The 19194-nt window shown below is 35.3% G+C and overlaps 1 protein-coding gene and 1 pseudogene across 1 annotated transcript in view; one reads left to right on the top strand and one right to left on the bottom strand.

Annotated features, from left to right (window-relative positions):
- Ect2 (epithelial cell transforming 2) overlaps nucleotides 1–19194 on the top strand; it is a 103101-nt gene that overhangs the window by 10143 nt on the left and 73764 nt on the right. Inside the window, exons 7-14 of the mRNA XM_023717807.1 lie at nucleotides 1–108; nucleotides 1178–1251; nucleotides 2190–2320; nucleotides 2463–2578; nucleotides 2684–2746; nucleotides 4208–4430; nucleotides 9857–9993; nucleotides 14094–14213. Coding sequence (XP_023573575.1) covers nucleotides 1–108; nucleotides 1178–1251; nucleotides 2190–2320; nucleotides 2463–2578; nucleotides 2684–2746; nucleotides 4208–4430; nucleotides 9857–9993; nucleotides 14094–14213 — 972 coding nt within the window. The remainder of the gene's footprint in view (nucleotides 109–1177; nucleotides 1252–2189; nucleotides 2321–2462; nucleotides 2579–2683; nucleotides 2747–4207; nucleotides 4431–9856; nucleotides 9994–14093; nucleotides 14214–19194) is intronic.
- Nucleotides 15710–19194, bottom strand: part of LOC111817328 — a 16162-nt pseudogene continuing 12677 nt past the window's right edge.

The following is a 19194-nucleotide window of genomic DNA, read 5'->3' as shown; positions in this document are numbered from 1 at the left end:
GTCAGATTGGTGACATTGGTCCATCATATGGGTGGAGTTATTCGAAAAGATTTTAATTCAAAAGTTACACATTTGGTGGCAAACTGCACACAAGGAGAAAAATTCAGGGTATGTAAACACTATTCTTATGTTTTTTAAGATAGCATTATTTTGGGATGTTTTTGATAATAGCACTTGTCTGAATCTATTTCTCTTACAATTTATTGGTGGGCAGAAATTCAGATTTTGCTGAGTAAACTTAGGTTTTAAATCGTAGGAATGTGATCCCTTAGTGGTTAAGAAGGCAATAGAACTTGAACTGGGTATTAAAAGAGGTAGGATTTGAGGCTTAGTAGGTGGGTAATATTAGAGGCAGATGAATAATATTAGCAAAGGTTACACATGACCATTGATAATAAAGTGGTCAAGTAAGATGAGAGCAGATGCTTTACTCTAAGTGGTTTTTATAAGTTTTTTTATAAACTCATTCTCTGATTTAATTTGTGAAAATTATAAGCACAGGAGAAAGCACTTTTATAAGGATTGAGATCCTAGTTTAAAATTGTAGTTGAATGTCTTAGCAAGATTTTAATTTGTAATCTGTTCTTACACTCCCTTGTTATATTTATGTAGCAAATGGTAATTTTAGGGTAATCTTAAAATTACCCTAAACTTTCTGTCACATGTAAGTTTTTGGTGACTTAATCAGATATTTTCTGTAGTACTGTGCTAGTACTTACATGGCAGTAAACGTGAAGAAAAGAGAAATAGAAATTTAATAAGGATCAATTTAATAAAGATCTCTCCATTTATCTAGTGTGTCTATTTATGGTACTGGGGATTGAACCCAGGGATTGCTCAGCTGTATGTGGTTTGAGATGAGGTCTCGCTAAATTGCCCAGTCTGACCTTTAGATAGCCTTCCTCTCTCGGCCTTCTAGATAGCTTGGGTTATAGGTGGTTGCCACCATGCTCAGCAAAACATGCTGTATTTATTTAAACTAAAATATAGAAGAGTTTGGACACTCTGGGAGTTATTTTAACTTGGAAGATTGAGAGAGTTTTAATATGTCTTTGTATGTTGTTATAAAGTAGATGAGTGGTAACCTAAAAGTATGCTAAAAAGGTATATTTGTCTAGAACTACCCTGAATGCAGTTTTTTAAGATGAAAACTCATTGTAATTAATATTATTTTTAGGTTGCTGTGAGTCTGGGTACTCCAATTATGAAGCCAGACTGGATTTATAAAGCATGGGAAAGACGGAATGAACAGTAAGTATTTAGGAATTCAGTAGCTCATTTTATGAATTCAGCATATGGCTTAAAGATAAATCATGTACCAAAAAACTAAATTCATAGATAGTATAGAAAAAATATAAATTCAGTCGGTAAGCTTATATATAAAACCTAAGTTTTTTCTTTTTTTCCCTATAACCTAGGTTTTAAATACATACAAACTTGAAAGACATTTTGGTATACTTCAGGTTTTACTTTGTGAAATAAATGAGACTCATAAACATTCTAAAATTATTCAATTTAAGCTTAACACGTCTGAGTATTTGGGTTGTTTTATTTTTTATTATATTTTTGTGGTTATATTTTAATTTCTGCTTGCAGTTCATTTCCTTATTTTGCTGAACTTTCCAACCCCTTCATTTCTTACTCTGGCCTTTCATCATAATCTCAGAAAATGAAACTCCTGAAATACGTATGAAATTTTATTTTATTTTTTATTTATTTATTTTTTGCTCCGAATGCTTTCAGGGCAGGTTTGGCTGGCTTGAGTTGTGGGGATCAAACCACAGCAACCTGAGCCTGAATGCTTTGTAGAAGCAGCCACTTAAAGAACTGAACTAAGGGGCAGGCCCCCATGAAATTTTAAATACACAGCAGGCGTTGCATCTTGTAAAAGTTGCAAGTGATCACATTTTGTCAGAAGTTCCTTCAGGGATGACTTGAGAACAGTATATCAGCTTTTTTGTTGTTGGTTTTGATGGGGCTGGACACTGAACCCACTGTCTCTGGCGTGCTAAGCACGTATATGTACCCCAAGTGCCCAGATTTTGGAAGTTTTTGTGACTATTTCAGGACCAAATGTAAAACGTATTTAAGAAATGCATTATGCTAATATTTTGAGAATTACTTCAGACTTTTATGTTGATACTTGCTGATTAAGGTAAACTGGTTTTAGAAGTGTATTTCAATTTCAGGAATTTCTGTGCAGCAATTGATGATTTTAGAAATGAATTTAAAGTTCCTCCATTTCAAGATTGCATTTTAAGTTTCCTGGGATTTTCAGATGAAGAGAAAACCAGTATGGAAGAAATGACTGAAATGCAAGGTAAAATTAGCTGAAGTTTAAAGTTACGTGCATTGTACTCCTTGGGGGAGCTTAATCAGTTCCTAGGGGATATGCTTCTTTATAATTTAGGTTTTGAGATAAGTAGTTTGGCTTATTTGTGCTTGTATGCTTTGCTCTTTAGGAGGTAACTGTTTACCAGTTGGAGATGAAAGATGCACTCACCTTATAGTTGAAGAGAATATAGTAAAAGAACTTCCATTTGAACCTTCAAAGAAACTTTATGTTGTCAAGCAAGAGGCAAGTAATTCTAGAAAGTTTTTATTTTTATATTTCAGAGTTATTAAGAAGGTCTCTGACAATGTGAACTGAATTTCTAACTTAAAATATTTTTCTCCTATCCAGTGGTTCTGGGGAAGCATTCAAATGGATGCTCGCGCTGGAGAGACTATGTATTTGTATGAAAAGGTATGGTTTTTAGCATTTAGGTAGTTGAGTTGAACTTAATTGTATGAAAGTAATACTTTTCAAGGGCCAGCGAGATAGCTCAGCCAACTAAGTGCCTGCTTAGGCAAGTGCGGGGACTGATCCCTGGCACCACAGGCAGCGCTGCCCCTGCCCCTAGGCATGCTGAGCCAGTGACTGAGTCTGGGCATGGTGGCGCACAGCACTGGGGAGGCTGAAAACAGGAAGATTATTACAAGTCAAAGCTGCATAGTAGTGAAACCCTGTACAACATATGTTTAAAAAAAAAAATTTTTTTTCTATGTAGGTTTAGAAAATATTTTATAATTGGTATCTGTGTCATCTTTTATGAGATATTTAAGAGTTTCAGAATAATTAAACAATTTAATATCAACTATTATTCTTAGTCCATGTAGATTTAAGTGCAATAGTTTAGTGGGTGTTGTTATAGTCTAATATGTCATTCTGTGTTAATTCATGGTGATACTTTTATGAACAGTAACATCTCTGTTACTGTTAGAAACTTAAAACCTTAATGAAGAGATATGATTGCAAATTACTACTACATAAAATGAGGTGAGCTATAACTGAGTAGTGTACTCGCTCTTTAGAGCAGGACTGAAAAGGGCAAATGTTGAGCCAACACTAGGCTCACCAAGTAATGATGGCATATAGGTTAGAACAAGAGGTGGGAAGAGAAGGTATAAAACCTGAGAGTACATTAAAGTAGTAAGTAGTTGAGTATGACTGTAAAAAAGAGCAAGGGAAAGGCAGGTAGATAAAATTTGATAGGCAGAATCAAGTTTTTAATACATTACAGAGTCTGGAGGAAAGAAATGTTATTAAAGTGGATATTTTAATGCAGTATAGGCAAGGAAAATCTAGTCTTCATGCTTGCTGTCAGGGAAGACTAATATTCAAATGATAACAAGCTTTAATGAATATACTTCAGGTTGGGATTCAGTAATTTTAAGCAAAACATTAAAGGTGAAGTATAGATTTATTACTTGATAAAATCTAAATAGGAACCATACTGTGCTTTCTTTCGACTCTTGTTCATAATATAAAGTTTTTTAACATAAAGTTTAAAAGTGTGCTTTATGTTCAGGGAGAGAGTTCTTAAGAGTCAAGTGTTATTCAGCAAATATTTGAAAGTACTATGTTCTGTTGGGGAAAGTGACCTGAAAATGTGTGACCTCTATGCTCAGGGAGTTTATAACCTCATGGAGGACTGGAGCACACAGGTGGATATCTAGTGTTGACAGTGGTATGCAGAGAAAGTGTGAGTTACTGGGGTTAGACAGCTAGAGTGGTCTTCTGGATTATCAGAGTATAGGGTTGTAAAAATATTGTAAAAATCCAGATTTTTATCAAACTCCTATCATTTTGTTCTGTTTCTGTCTCAAAAAAAAAAAAAAAAAAGCCCATAAAAGTAAAGCTGAGCTTCTATGCTTTTGCTTATAGGCTAATACTCCTGAGCTCAAGAAATCAGTGTCCCTGCTTTCTCTACATACCCCAAACAGCAATCGCAAAAGACGTCGTTTAAAAGAGACACTTGCTCAGCTTTCAAAAGAGACAGACTTGTCACCTTTTCCTCCCCGGAAGCGACCATCGGCTGAGCATTCTCTTTCTATAGGATCACTCCTTGATATTTCCAATACTCCAGAGTCTAGCGTCAACTATGGAGGTAATTTACATTTTAAAAAATTGATCTTTAGTAGAGTGGAATAATTATTAGAATATAGAAAAATCCCTACTACAGAATTTGAAAGGCTTTGTCTTTACTTTTCTTCTTTTTGAGAAAAGATACATGAAAAAGTTATGCAGAATAATGCTTCTGTTTGATTGTTCACTTACATGCTAAGTGGTATTATAATGACTTATCATTCCTATTTTTAGGTGACTAAACTGAGATACAAAGAAGTTAAGTAACTTGGGGAGGTTTATAGCTAGAGTGTAACGGAAAAGGAATTCTTTTTTTGTATTTGCTCAGTGCTAGAGATTAAACCCATGATCTCTGTATATGTTAAAAGCTAATGCTTTACCACTGAGCTACATCTTTAGCCTCAAAAGCAAATTTTGAATACCAGCTACACAAAATCATGAGTGTTTTTAACGTGAACTATGGGGACAACAGCACCATGAAGTTAAGAGGATGAGTTCAGGGCCGGCCACATAGCTCAGCGGACTTAAAGCACCTGCTTAGGCAGAGCCAGCGTTCAGTCCCTAGTATGCTGTGCAGGCTCCGCCCCCGGAGCACGCCGAGACTGTGACTGAGACTGGGAGTGGTACTGTGTGCCTGTAATCCCAGTGCTTGGGGGACTGAAAACAGGAGAATTACTACAACTTCGATCTATGTCGTGAGACCCAGCAGATCCTGTACTAAATACAAAGAAAAAAAGGATGAGTTTAGTTTTTGCTTACTTACTACAGGCATGTTCCTACAATTAACTCTTCTTTCTTGATCGTCGGTATTTTTCTTTTTAGTCTGTAGACAAATACATTATATTTTCTAGAGTTACAAAATCCAAATCTTGGCCCTCCCATTGTACTGTCCCAGTTTTCTCTTCTTTTTCACATCAGTAGTGCTTCAAAGAATTACCTTGGTTTGCTGACTCGTTTCCTGCTTAACTATCTTTTCAAATCATTTCAATCCTGCTGCAGGCCCTACTGTGTAATATTGCTGCTGAGAATAATCCATAGCATTTAGTTTATTAACAGCTTCTCCTTCTGTTTTTTTCCCTTTGTGCTTTAGTGATATTATTTGCTTCTCTTCCCCCTTCGCTAGTTTTTCTCTCCAGCTCTGAATCTAAATGTTTTATGTTCCTTCTGAGTCATTGTTTATTCTTTCTAAATGATCTTGTTTAATGGGCTTAAATACCACTTGTAGGCTAATGGCTCCCAAGTTTGTCTTCTTCCTTATCTAGCTGCCTACTTGATATTTTCTTGAAACATGTCTGATAAGCATTCTAAGGAAATTTGAACTTTTGATTTTACTACTCAGTTATTCCTTTATCGTCCTTCATTTTTTCTGTAAAAAAATCTCAATTTCTTTTTTATTTAAATTTTTTTATAATCGTCTGTCTGTCTATTCATTTGGTACAGGGCCTCGATACACAGCGCACACTCATAGAGATCCTCCTGTCTCAGCCTTCCCAGCTTTGGGAGTATAGGTATGCACCACCATGCCTGATTTCAGTGGCCGCCTCAGTGTGGGGCCTGTACAGCATGTGGTACTGGGGATCTTACCTGGGTCCTTGTGCTTGCCAGGCAGGTGCTTAGACCACTGAACTATCTCCCCTGCCCTACAAGGTATTTCTTAATGTAACCTGGCTTTTTTTAGAACTTCACTATCTTCCTCCAAGACATAATCATCCTATTTATGTTAAGGCAGTGTTGCATTTGAATCGATGCTTCACCTTCATCTTTTACTCTTCACTTACGCTTGCCAGGCAAGTGCTTCTTCTACTGAGCCATCTCCCCAGCCCCTGTCAGTATTTTCCTAATGCTTCTTTTCTTTCCAACCACTTGCCTTGACTCAGTGCTTTATTATCTCATGGCCCAGGTCATGACAGTGGATTATTTCTTGGTTTGGCTGTCTCCAAACTGCCTCCCCCAGCTATTTTTCCAACTATTAAAAATTATTCACACCACTGCTTAAAGGTTTCTAAGATTCTTTGTTTATGACAAAATACAATCCAGTCACGCTAGTCTGATTTCTAAGTTAGGAAGGTCCTAGCTAGATCTTAAATTAGATCTTTTTAATGTAACTATTACTCTTCAATACTCCAAATTGACCTATCCAATATTCCTTAAAAACAATCTGTTTGTAATAATGTATTCTTATTCCTCTTATTCTCCAGTTCACCTCAGCTTTCTGAACTAAAACATGTTTTCAGTTCCTTTCATGAATATTTAATGAGTACCAACTCTGTACTAGGGTCTGAGAATAAAGTAGAAAATAAGAGAAGGTTATGTTCTCTTTCAGCTCACATTCTGATGAAGCAAATCAAGTAATGAAGAAGTGTTTTTAAGTACATAATTTCCTTTTTTTTTTTGTATTTAGGACAGGGTGTATAGGGTCTCACTGTGTATATCAGACTCAATGATCTTCCTGTTTACACCCTCCCAAGTGCTGGGATTACAGGTGTGCGCCACCATGCCCAGTGTCTGTCATAGTCTCAGTATGCCCCGGGGCGGGGCTGGCACCACAGGCCTGGGGATTGAACTCCCGGCCCTGTGTCTGCCTAAGCAGGCACTTTAATCTGCCAAGCTATTTGGCTGTATCTGTAATTTCTAACAGTGCTAACTACTACTTGATATAAGCAAAAAGTGAGGTGATTGGTAGGAAGAAGTTATAGAAGAGAACCTAATCTTTTTTTTGTTTTTTAATAATTTCATTGAGAAACAAATAGCAATGAGACAGTTTCAAAACCAATTAGTAGGACAGTTTCAATAATTAATACATTGCATATTGTTGTCTTCTTAGTGGTTATTCATAGTATAAGATGCAGACATGATATCCTGTTCACAAACATTATTAGAACAATCTTTCTATTCATTGAATTAAGAGAAAGTAGCTGTGTATTTATCCTATTTTGAATATAAAGATACAAAATGGTCGATCATTTGTATCCCCTTTTTTTGTTGTTGTTTAGTTTTGTCAGAGAAGGGTATTTCATTGTCATTTAAATATTGTAAGTGCGTGAATTCAACAAAATATTCCAATATAGCCCAGTAGTCCATAATAATAGTGGGTTTTCCATAGGACTGGCAATGTTGGAAGTTGTTGACTTGAGCCTTTTACAGCTCAGCATGTTAATATGGCTTTACTTTTTATACTTCATTTTTATACTTTTCTGCTGGATGGTTAAGACCAAGATAAGGCAAGACCTATGTAACAAGAAATGTAACTTTTGTATCTGACAAGGTCAGTCAAATCCCCTCAGGATTTATCCTGAAGCCCTATACCACAGTTTGTAGAACCTTTGCCAGTTTCAGCCATGTGGATGAGTCACGGCCATTGCTTGACCAACTTGCTCTCTGTGAAAGCCTGAGAGAATGTTTTCTCTCCATATGACTCTCCTTAGATACACTCTACATTATTGATCAGTTTTTTCTGTGGCCCCATAATCTCCTTGATCAGAAAATTTGGGAACAACTGAGTTAAATGATGTTACAGTACAGGTTCTCTTATGTCTTGAGTCTTCACTAACCTTGAAAGGCTAGTGCCAAAATGTTGGCTGTCCTTACAGCCCTCCTTTTTCTCTAATTTGTGGTCTGCAAACTTAGGTTAACTCTGCTGAAGAGAAGCTTATTACTATTACTATTACTATTAACCTACAGTATAGGCAGTTGAGCTTATCCTCACTATCTGTCTGAATATTAAACATCTTAGACATAACCTGGAACAGATATTTTCCATCATGTATTGATATGCTAAACTTTAAGTCCCCACAGAATATGAAGGAAGAAATTAAAAAAATAGGAATAAACAATTACATATTTTTACACAGAAATTTAGAAATCTAACCATATACAGCATTGTAGCAGGACAGTCCTGTAACTTTTTTTTGTCTCTTATTTTCATTTATTATCCCCTTTTTTAAAAAAACAAATTATTTACTTTACAGACAGTATGGCAGTGATTGGTATGACATGACAAGCAGTATTATTTAGAAGACCAAAATGACAGGCATTCCAAGCATGACCCTGGTATTACACATTGCTGTCTTCAGCTTAAGGAATTTAGTAAGTTTTCCTTGAGGCAGAAAAGACACATAAAGGTCCTGAGATACTGCAGAAATATTTGAAGAATAAGAAAGGTAGTATGCCTTAAGGTGAGAGTATTATTAGAGTGTGAGACAACAGGTTACATAGGCACTTAAAATGTACAGTAATACAAAGACATTCAGTGACTTTAAAGCAGAATGCATGATGTAGAAAAGTCAAAAATGCAGCTGGAGAAATTGAGCTTTTGGGGGAGATCTTTGGACACAGTATAATTAAATTAGATCAGTGTATCTAGATTTTTTTTCATTGAAGTGAGCTGTTATGGCAGAGCTTAGGGGTGTGGTGAAAATATAGCTTGGAATAATGGAAGTGGAGTTTCTTTGAAGTCTGCTATCTTTCAAAAGTAGTAGAAACAGCCAAGTGGCACTGAATAGTACATGTGACTGTTTTTATACAAAAATGTTTAAATTACCATTGAATAAAGTCAACATGCTGGAATTATATATCATTTTCATGTCACATATTTCATTTTTGTGTTGTATATCCCTTTTCCTATCAAAAACTTCTTAAGAGATGCTGTATATAACCAAGTATTCTGGCCATATTGACAGTAAGAAAATACATTTTATGCTGTTGTGAAAAGTTTTTTCCTTTGATGAAATACATGTATAATTGCATTCTGGGTTGGACTAGATGTTTTATATTACATTAAGATACTTTAAGTTTTAGTTAATTTTTTTTAGGTGGGTTGTGAGGGGGGTCTACCTCCCTTAGTGTATGAAAAGTTTTCCACTGTTGTACTTGTGTAATCATAGTAGTGCTGTTTTTAAACATCACATGGCACTTCTATTTTATTTTATTTAGCTTTATAAAGACCCCTATGCCTTCTATATTCTCCAAGTGGGAATATTCTACCGTATTTACTGTAGAATTAATTCAGCCAGAATCTATATACACATACATTTTTAAATATCTATACGGTTTGAGAGTATGTTGCAGACATGTAAACTATTGATTTCAAATTTTTCTAATTGTTCCACTAATGGCTTAATGTCCTATTTAGTATGAGAAAGGATTTGTGGGGGATCCTGGGATTAAATCCAGTATCATATATTCTTTTCTTTCTAGTCTTCTGTAATTGGGAACAATTGCTTATTGTTCTTTGTATCAAATGACCTTGATATGTTTGAAGCATGTAGGCCATTTATCATTAAAATGTTTTATCAGGTTGGCACCAATTTTTTTTTTTTTTTGTGGCTTATGTGAAAATTTTATTTCAAGGAAAATTTGTGTGCTGGAGATATATTTATAAGAGACTCCCCTGTGTAGTATTTGGTATTTAGGTCTGGCTTCCATTAAATCTTTCTTTTTGCCTTTCAGAAACCCCAAAGTCTTGTAGTAAGTCTTCTAAAAATTCTACCCCAGTTCCTTCAAAGCAGTCAGCCAGGTGGCAAGTTGCAAAAGAGCTTTATCAGACTGAAAGTAATTATGTAAATATATTGGCAACGATTATTCAAGTAAGTATAAATTTGGTTGTAAAGTGATTTTTAGTATAAAATCTGAAAGTTGTTTTTCCATTTTTGTTCTTTTTATACCTTTGTGAGTTTTCTTTTGAATACTATTACTAACAAAATTATATACAGATATAATTTGAACATAGGTGTTAAAAATAAAAATGTGTGATAAAATTGCTGTTAAGGAAATGTCAATTATAGTAGTACCTGTTATTTATCTCGAAATGGCACCCTTGTTACAAATGATTTTATAGACAAAAGATTGCCAACGCATGATCTTAATTGTGTGGATTGATGCAGTTTTATAATCCCAATCATTTGGGAGGCTGAGGCAAGAGAATACCAGTTTAAAAGTCGTGCTGGGGAAATTAGCAAGGGTCTGTCTCAAAGTACAAAAATAAATTAAAATGACTGGTATAGCTCAGTGGTAGACTACTTGCCTGGCATATGTAAAGCCCTGCATTCAATCTCTACCTGCCCCCCTACCCCCGTGATCTTAAAATCAAGTTTGATTCAGAATTTCACAGGTTCCTTGTCAACCTAAAACAGATTCTCCAAAGAATAATATTTGGGACTAGCAAAGCATTGCAATAAGAATATGTATGCTATAGCAAAATATAGATAAGTTAAAAGAAGTTGCAGTAAGGGAAAGCTTTTAAAGAAATATGAGGATTATATCAGATGGTTTGAAACAGTTGTTGGCTTTAGTTTTAATGAGTAGTTCAGTATATGGTTGAACAGACTGCTAGGCAGATGTCCTTATACAATTCTTTAAAGTTGTAGTGGCCTCTGTAATTTGTGGTTTTGACAGTTTTTGTGTTAGTTACTCTTGTACAGTATTGTATCTTTCCTTTATAAAAAAAAATTCTGGCTCTGTTTACTCTTCTTTGGTTAGTATTGACACAGTGACCCCATTTTGATTCTGACAACTTTCCCATTGCTAGGGTACTGCATCTGTATTTGGAAATGGTAGAAAGTTTTTCTAAAAGTGTATGTTTCAAAGTCATTGCTTAAATATTGTTTGTATTTGAAAAAAGATCATCTAAACAGTAGCAATGAAGCTTAGCAATACTGTCAGTAATGTTTTTCAGCAATCATGACATGAAATATTCAGTGGTTAATTATAAATGAGAACTCATTGCTTACCAATATCAAACTGCTCTGTGAAGTTATTTCTGAAGAAGGAATAAACTGAAATTCAAAGTTCTAAAAGATACAATAAGATATTATTTTGACATTGGTAGAAAGGATAAATTTGTTTTAGGGAATGAAGGAAGTAGTTTAAGAAAATGCCATCAGGAAAAAAATAACATGAAAAAGAATTGTTTGCTCAGTGGTAGAACTCATGCTTAGCATGCAAGGCCCTGGGTTTTATACCCAGTGTATGTGGACCCCTGGCTAATAGTAACAATTCTTCATGAAGTTTCTTACTATTTGGAGAATTTTTTAAAACTTATTCAACCCATCCTGTTCTCTATTACTGTTATTCATTTTACTCCTGTATGCAAGGAGTACTCAAAAATAAGGTGAATGTTTAAATTTTTTTAAATCCACTCAGCAATAAAGGCAACACATCTCATCAATCTTGCCACTCTGAAGCATTCTGGAAGTCCTTATTTGTGTCTTTATTTATTTAGTTTTGGTACTGGGATTGAACTCAGGACTTTGCACTTGAGGTGCTTAAACCACTGAGCTTTCCCTGCATCTCTTGAGTGTCTTTATGAAGTTTGCTAAAAAACCAACACAGTGGATGCTGCCGCCAAGTGCTATCCAATGGGATGGCCAATTCGTAAGAACATTAGTGTGTCCTCATCTACCTTGTTCACTGGATCTGACTCTTTCCCCAAAGCCAAAATTACCATAAAAGGTAAACATTTTCAGTTGATTGGGGACATTGAAGCAGCCATGATAACCAGTGCACCTAGAGACATGAAAGAGGACTTCCAGAAGTACTTCCAAATGTGGCAAGAATGATGGGATGTTTGTCTGAAGTAAAGGGGAATATTTTCAGGGAATATTTTACCGTAATACATTTTAACGTATTTTGTATTTTTGATCACACCTCTGTGAAGAACCCAGTAATACATGATCATTTTTACTTTTAGTAGTCAATTGACTTTTGAAATAGTACTTTTAAATCCATTTTAAAATGAGCACTTGTCAAGTGTGGCACATGCCAAAGTTTATGTAGCCACAATCAAAATATAGAACTTTTCTACCCCTGAAAATCTTCTTGGTTCTCCTCCTTTATATATCATGCCTTTTTTCACCCATCCACTAGTAAAGACTGATTCATCTTTTCTCTTTTACTACTTCACTGTAGTATTTGTCTTTTTTGAGAATGTCATATAAATGTAATCATGTCATACATAATCTTTTGAGACTGGTCCGTTAGCCCTTGAATCATCAGTGCGTCAAGAATATGTTCTTTTTTATTGCTGAGTAGTACAGTATTCCATCACATGGATATACTTTAGCTTATTTCTTGACTCATTAATGGACATCTGAGTTGTTTCTTGTATTGGGTGGTTATGAATAAAGCAAATATCAACATTTATGTACAGGTTTTATGTGAAACATAAATGTTTCTCTTGAGTAAATATCAGGAGAGCTGATATTGATGGATCATATAGAAAATAATGTTTGACTTAATAGGAAACTACCAAGTGTTTTTTCAAACATGCTATACAATTTTGCATGTCTGTAAGCAATGTATGGAAGTTCTAATTACTTACATCCTCACCAGTGCTTAAAAGTTTCAGTATTATTTCAGTCATTCTAAAAGGCTAAAGTTATAATGGCATGCCATGGTGACATTACTTTTCATTTTCATGATTAATGAATATGTATTGTCCTCATTTGCTATATTTTGCTTGCCTATAGAATTAACCATTTAAGTTTATTGCCTATTTTAAATTTGGATTATTTCCTTCCTGAGTTTTGAGAATTCCTTATATATTTTAGACATTAGTTCATCAGATATGTGATTGGCAAATACTTAAAGCACATAGTATGCTTTTGTGAAATATTACTTGGCCATATTGTATAGGTTTTTTTCTGTACTTTAATTCTAATCCTCACCTTATGTGAATTCACCATTGATTCTATGTTCTTCACCTTAGCAATGCTGTACAAACTTGAATATTGGGGCTTTGTAGCTAAACAATTACTTTGCCTTTCCATACAATATTTAGAATTAATTTTCTTTATCTGCAAAAAATGTAGAACTTTGATTGGCATTGTGTTAAAATGCATAGATCAACTAATAGGAGGATTGGCCATGTTGTGTTGAGCCTTTCAGTATGTGGTTGTGTCTTCATTTAACTCTGATTTCTTTTTATCTGCTTTCTGTACTTTTCAGCATATGTACATATTTTATTATACTTTATTATTTTCTGATTATAAATGATACTGCTTTTAAAATTTTATTTTCAACATGTATAATTATTTCGGTTGAAATGGACACACACATATATATTTTCAAACGTTTGTGTGTGTGTATGTACACTGCCATTGTATTGGTTCAAGTTTTTTCCTGTTTTGTTTGTTTACTTTTGCCTTTTAGATTAATACAAGCAACAACATGTATTTAGAGAGATTCTACAGTACCACATCGACTCTGTCCTAAATGAAATTTCTACAGTATGATTTTTAAAACAGTTAGTACTTATGTTAAACATATGTCTGGAAATAACTACTTATTGCTTTCTTCTTTGTAACTTCAACAAAGAAGAAATTGTAACAACTTTAATGATTTTTTTTTTCTAAAATAAACTTGTTTTAGCTTCTAAAATGATACTTCATGGATCTGTATATATATATATATATATATATACACACACACACACATACATATATATATATATATATATGTATATATATGTGTGTGTGTGTGTATACTCCTATATATACACGTATGTAAATAAATGAATTGAAAATATTAGGAGAAAAGTATATCCAAATTTAGGGAAATTATTTTCTGTTGTTGTTTTTCTCTTCAGTAACATCTCATCTCTCTTTCACCATTGTTTTATTCTATTCCCCCATCCCTCCCTTGGTCTTTGTTTTTAACAATCTACCTAAACTACTCTTTTTCTATTTAGTTATTTCAGGTACCATTGGAAGAGGAAGGACAGCGTGGTGGTCCTATCCTTGCACCAGAAGAGATTAAGACTATTTTTGGTAGCATTCCAGATATCTTTGATGTGCACACTAAGATAAAGGTAAATTTTCATGTAGTGGGTTATTTTTTTGTGCATGCTTATAGTCTTTCAGATAGTTCTGATTAAGTATGTTTTGTCCTTAAAACTTTTTACTTTTTTTTTAATCACTTGTCTCATTGTTCTATTACCTTAATATTTGTTTTATTTCTTACATTTGTATTAAGAAGTTAAGATTTTATAAATTTTTCCTATAGAGACATATGGTTCATAGTATTATTTTTTTACTTTCCAGTTGTAGTCACTCTTGGATTATGTGTTTACATCAGTTAGACTATGTAACTCTGTAAGGGAGTTGGAGATCACTTATTTCTTTATTTATATGCAGATAAATGCCTTAAGCTATATAAGACACAGCTATTCTTTTCTTAATTATATTCCTGTGAAGAAGAGTTGAGGGTTTTGGGCAGCATTACCTTTTAAAATTTTTTATTTATTTATTTATTTTTTGGTGGAACTGGGGATTGAACTCAGCCCCTTGTGCTTGCCAGGGAAGTGCTTATTCTACTGAGCCATCTCCCTAGTCCCCTTTTTTTTATTTTTGAGATAGGCATCTCATAGTCTTGCCTAGTGTTACAATTTAGATCTAGAATATCCCCCAATGTCTCATGTGTTCAGAGGTAGGACTTTTGGAAGGTGACTGGATCACATGGGTGATATAGTTCTTCAGTGGACAAATCCATTGATGAGTTCCTAGGTAAGTGTGCTGTTAGGAGGTGGGGCCTGGGTGAAAGTCCTGTGGGACCCACCTTTGGACGGTCTTTTGCTGTTGGGCACCTGCTTTCTTTTTCTGCTTCCTGAGTGCCATAATTAGGTAGCTTTCTCCACCCTGCCCTTTTGGCTTTGGGGCCAATTGAGTCCCCAAACTGAGCCATATTAAACTGTTGTCTCTAACTTGTGGGTCTCCTGTTTTGAGTCTGAGCTACAAGAAATCTGAATAAGGGAAACTTAGTTCTCTTTCCCATCTTGCAAGATGAGAGCAAAAAAACTGAGAAGCCAGACACTAGAGAGAAGATACCTGAAGCCAAGAAAGCTGCTGCCAGTGGTACTGGTAAAAAGGGTAAGGTGAAGGCAAAAAGTCCAAGAAGGGGCAGCCCCACTGGAGCCGAAATCCTGTCATAGAGGAATGAATGGGTAGATACTCCCGATCTGCCATGTGTTCCAGAAAGGTTTTGTACAAGTGAAAGTACACAGCTGCTAAATCAAAGGTTGAGAAGAAAAAGGAGAAAGTTCTTGCTAGGATCACAAAACCTGTCGGTGGGGGCAAGAATGGTGGTACCCGTGTGGTTAAGCTCAAAAAAATACCTAAATGCTACCCTACTAAAGGTACACCCCGAAAGCTTTTGAGCCACGGCAAGAAATCCTTCAGTCAGCATGTGAGGAAACTTTGAGTTAGTATCACTCCTGGCACTTGATCATCCTCACCTGGTGTCACAGAGGCAAGAAAGTGGTCTTCCTGAAGCAGTTGGCCAGTGGCTTTCTACTTGCGACTGGGCTTTTTAGCCTTCATCGTGTTGCTCTACGAAGAACACAGCAGAAATTTATCATTGCCACCTCCACAAAAATTGTTATCAGCAAAAAAGAAAAAAAAAGTGAAAATCCCAAAAACCTCACTGATGCTTACTTCAAGAATAAGCCGCTGCAGAAATCCAGACACCAGGAGGCTGAGATTATTGACACCGAAAAGAGACACCAGATTTCGAGCAGCCCAAGGTGGATCAGAAAGTGGTGGACTCACAGATTTTAGCAAAAATCAGAGCTGTTCCTCAGCTCCAGGGCTACCTGCGATCCATTTTTGCTCTGATCATAAATTCGTGTTCTAAATTTCTTACTAAGAACCTAATTAAATAACCAATACATTTTTTTAAAAAAGCTGAATAATACACAGGCTAGTCTCAAACTTCTTAGTGATCCTTTTGCTTTAGTTTCTTTAGTAGTGGGAATTAATAGGTACATATCAAACTCTTAAACTACTTATTAAGAAGTGTTTATTTTTCCTTTTTGGTGAAAGTGAAAGACAAAATCTTAGCAATTTTTTCCTTGAAACATCCCAAATTAAGGTTTATTCTACATTGTAATTAAACAATCAATTTGAATTACAGAATTTTCCCATAATTTTATTGAGAAGTAAATGGCAATGAGACAGTTTCAAATATAATTGGTAGGACAGTTTCAATAATTAACACATTGCATACATTCTTCCTAGTGGTTAATTGCTGTACAAGATGCGGACATGATATCCTTTTTACAAACACTATTAGAACAAATGCCTCTATTCCTTGAATTAAGAGAATGTAACTATATATCTATTCTAACCATTTTGAATACACAGATACAAAATGGACATTCATCTGTATCCCCTTTTTTTGTTTAGTTCTGTCATTTGAATATTATAGGTGTGTTAACTCAGCAAAATATTCTAAAAGAGTCCAGTAATCCATAATAGTATTGGGTCTTCCGCTTCACTGGCAATGTCAGAAATTGTTGACTTGAGTCCCCTACAGCTCAACATAACACCATGGCTTTATTTCTTATGCTTCATTTTTATACTTTTCTGCTGGATGGTTAAGACCAAGATAAAGCAAGACCTATGCAACAAAAGCTGTAGCTTTTGCATCTGATAAGGTCAGTGAAGTCCCCTCAGGATTTATCCTGAGACCCTGTACCTCAGATTGTAGAACCTTCATCAGTGTCAGCCATGTGGATGAGTCATGGCCATTGCTTGGCCAATGTGGTCTCTGTGAAAGCCTCACAGAATGTTTTCTCTCCATGTGACTCTCCTTAGGCACACTACATCATTGATCACTTTCCTGTTTGGCCCCATAATCTCCTTGATCAGAAAATTTGGGAAACAACTGAGTTACATGATGTTATAGTACAAGTTCTTATATGTTCTGAGTCTTAATTGACCTTGGAAGGCTAGGGCCAAAATGTTGGCTTTCCTTGCCAGCCCTCTTTTTTCTCTAATTTGTGGTCTGCAAACTTAGATTGTTAACCCTCTAGAAGAGAAGCTTATTGTTATTACCATATAACCTAGGCTGTTGAGCTTAACCTCACTATCTGCCTGAATGTCAAGCATCTTAGGCATAACATGGAGCAGGTCTTTATCATCAAGTATTGATATGTTAAACTTTAAGTCCCTACAGAATATGACAAAAAATTTAAAAAATTAAAATATATTTAAAAAATAGGAATAAAGAATTATATATGTTTACACATAAGTCCAGAAATCTAACCATATACAACATTGTTGCAAGACAGTCCTGAAACACTCCTTTTCCTGTCTCTTGCCTTCATTCACCACCCTCTTCCTTTTTAAACAATCATCTGCCTGAGAGACGCACGAAAACAACTGGCATGTCATGACAAACAGCCCATATTCCGAAGACCAGAATGACAGGCACTCCAAGCCTGAACCTACTATTACAAATTGCCATCTTCAGTGCAGTTGCTTCAGTGTATCTTCAGTGCAGTTCACAGGTGTCAGTATATATAATGAGGGTGAGAATCCTTCCAGTTAATTGCTAGATAGAAAAATCTTCTGATGATTCTCAGGATCATTGCCTTACCCATTTTGTACATATAACTGTATGGCTTGCCTCTGTCATGTTTCCTAGCTCTTCTCCTTGCTCTTTCTTCATTGGGTAGCCCTCAAGTTCTTGCTTTCCTTTTAATTGAATTATACCTTTCTATTTGTATTTCTTCTTTTGAGTTCTTATACAAGGAAAACTATACAATATTTACATGTGTGTCTGGTTTATTTCACTTATGAGTATATATGTTCAAGTGCCACCCACTTAAATATAAAGGCTTCGAGTTTATCATTTTTTATAGCTTAGTAATACACCATCTTATAAAAATATCACATCCTTTTCATCCATTGTTCAGGTGATGGACATCTTGGTTATTTCTAAGATTTGGCTATTACAAATTGTGCTGCTATAAACATAGGCACACATATATCACTATGATATGATGTTTTCAGATCCTCCAGGAAAATTCCCAGTAGATGAATAGCTGGTTTAAATGGGATTTCCAGTCCTAGTTTTCTAAGGAGTCTCCACACTGATTTCCGTAACAGTCTCATCAGTCTACATTCCCACCAGCAGTGGAGTAGGGTTCTTTTTTCCCCACAGCCTCTCCAACATTTGTTGTTGGGTGATTTCTTTATGATAGTCGTTCTTTCTGGGGTGAGATGATATCACAGTGTTGTTTTAATTTGCATTTCACTGATGGCTAGTGATGTGGAGCATTTTTTCACATATTTATTCGCTTCTTTAATTTCATCTTCTGAGAAGTGTGTGTTCATCTCAGATGCCCATTTCTGGACTGGGTCTTCAAATTTTGGGGCCCTAGTATTTTTTAGTTTTTTTTATAAATTCTAGAGAGCAGACCTTTTTCTCAGTACTTATTTGTCAAGATTTTTTCCAAATTTGTGTCTTGCCTTTTCATTTTGTTGGTAATTTCTTTTGACGTGCAAAAACTTCTCAATAAGAGGAGGTCCCAGCTGCTAATTCTTTCAAGTGTTTCTTGTGTGATTTGATTTTTGTTGATGAAGTCTTTGCCTACACCTATGTCTTCAAGAATTCCTCTTACTTTCTCTTGGAGATTTAGTGTCTTGTGTTTTAATGTTTAGATCTTTAATCCATTTTGACTTTAGCTTAGTGCGTGGTGATAGACCTGGGTCAAGTTTCAGTTTTCAGAATGGAGAGAACTGGTTTTTCCAGCACCATTTGTCAAAGAGGCTATCTTTCTTCCAGTGAGTATGTTTGGCACCTTTGTCAAAGATAAGGTGGCTGAGTGTTTCTAGAGGCTTCAGCGTCTTGTAATCTATTCCATTGATCCTCAGGTCTATTTTGATGCCAGTACCATGCTGATTTTATCACAGTAGCCTTGTAGTATAATTTCAAGTCAGAAATTGTAATGCCTCCTGCCTTGTCTTTGTTGGCCAGTACTGCCTTTACTATTCTAGGTCTTTTCTGGT

Source organism: Octodon degus, unplaced genomic scaffold, assembly GCF_000260255.1.
Source record: "Octodon degus isolate 3935 unplaced genomic scaffold, OctDeg1.0 scaffold00055, whole genome shotgun sequence".
Classification (NCBI taxonomy): domain Eukaryota; kingdom Metazoa; phylum Chordata; class Mammalia; order Rodentia; family Octodontidae; genus Octodon; species Octodon degus.
This window is presented reverse-complemented; position numbering and strand designations above follow the sequence as displayed.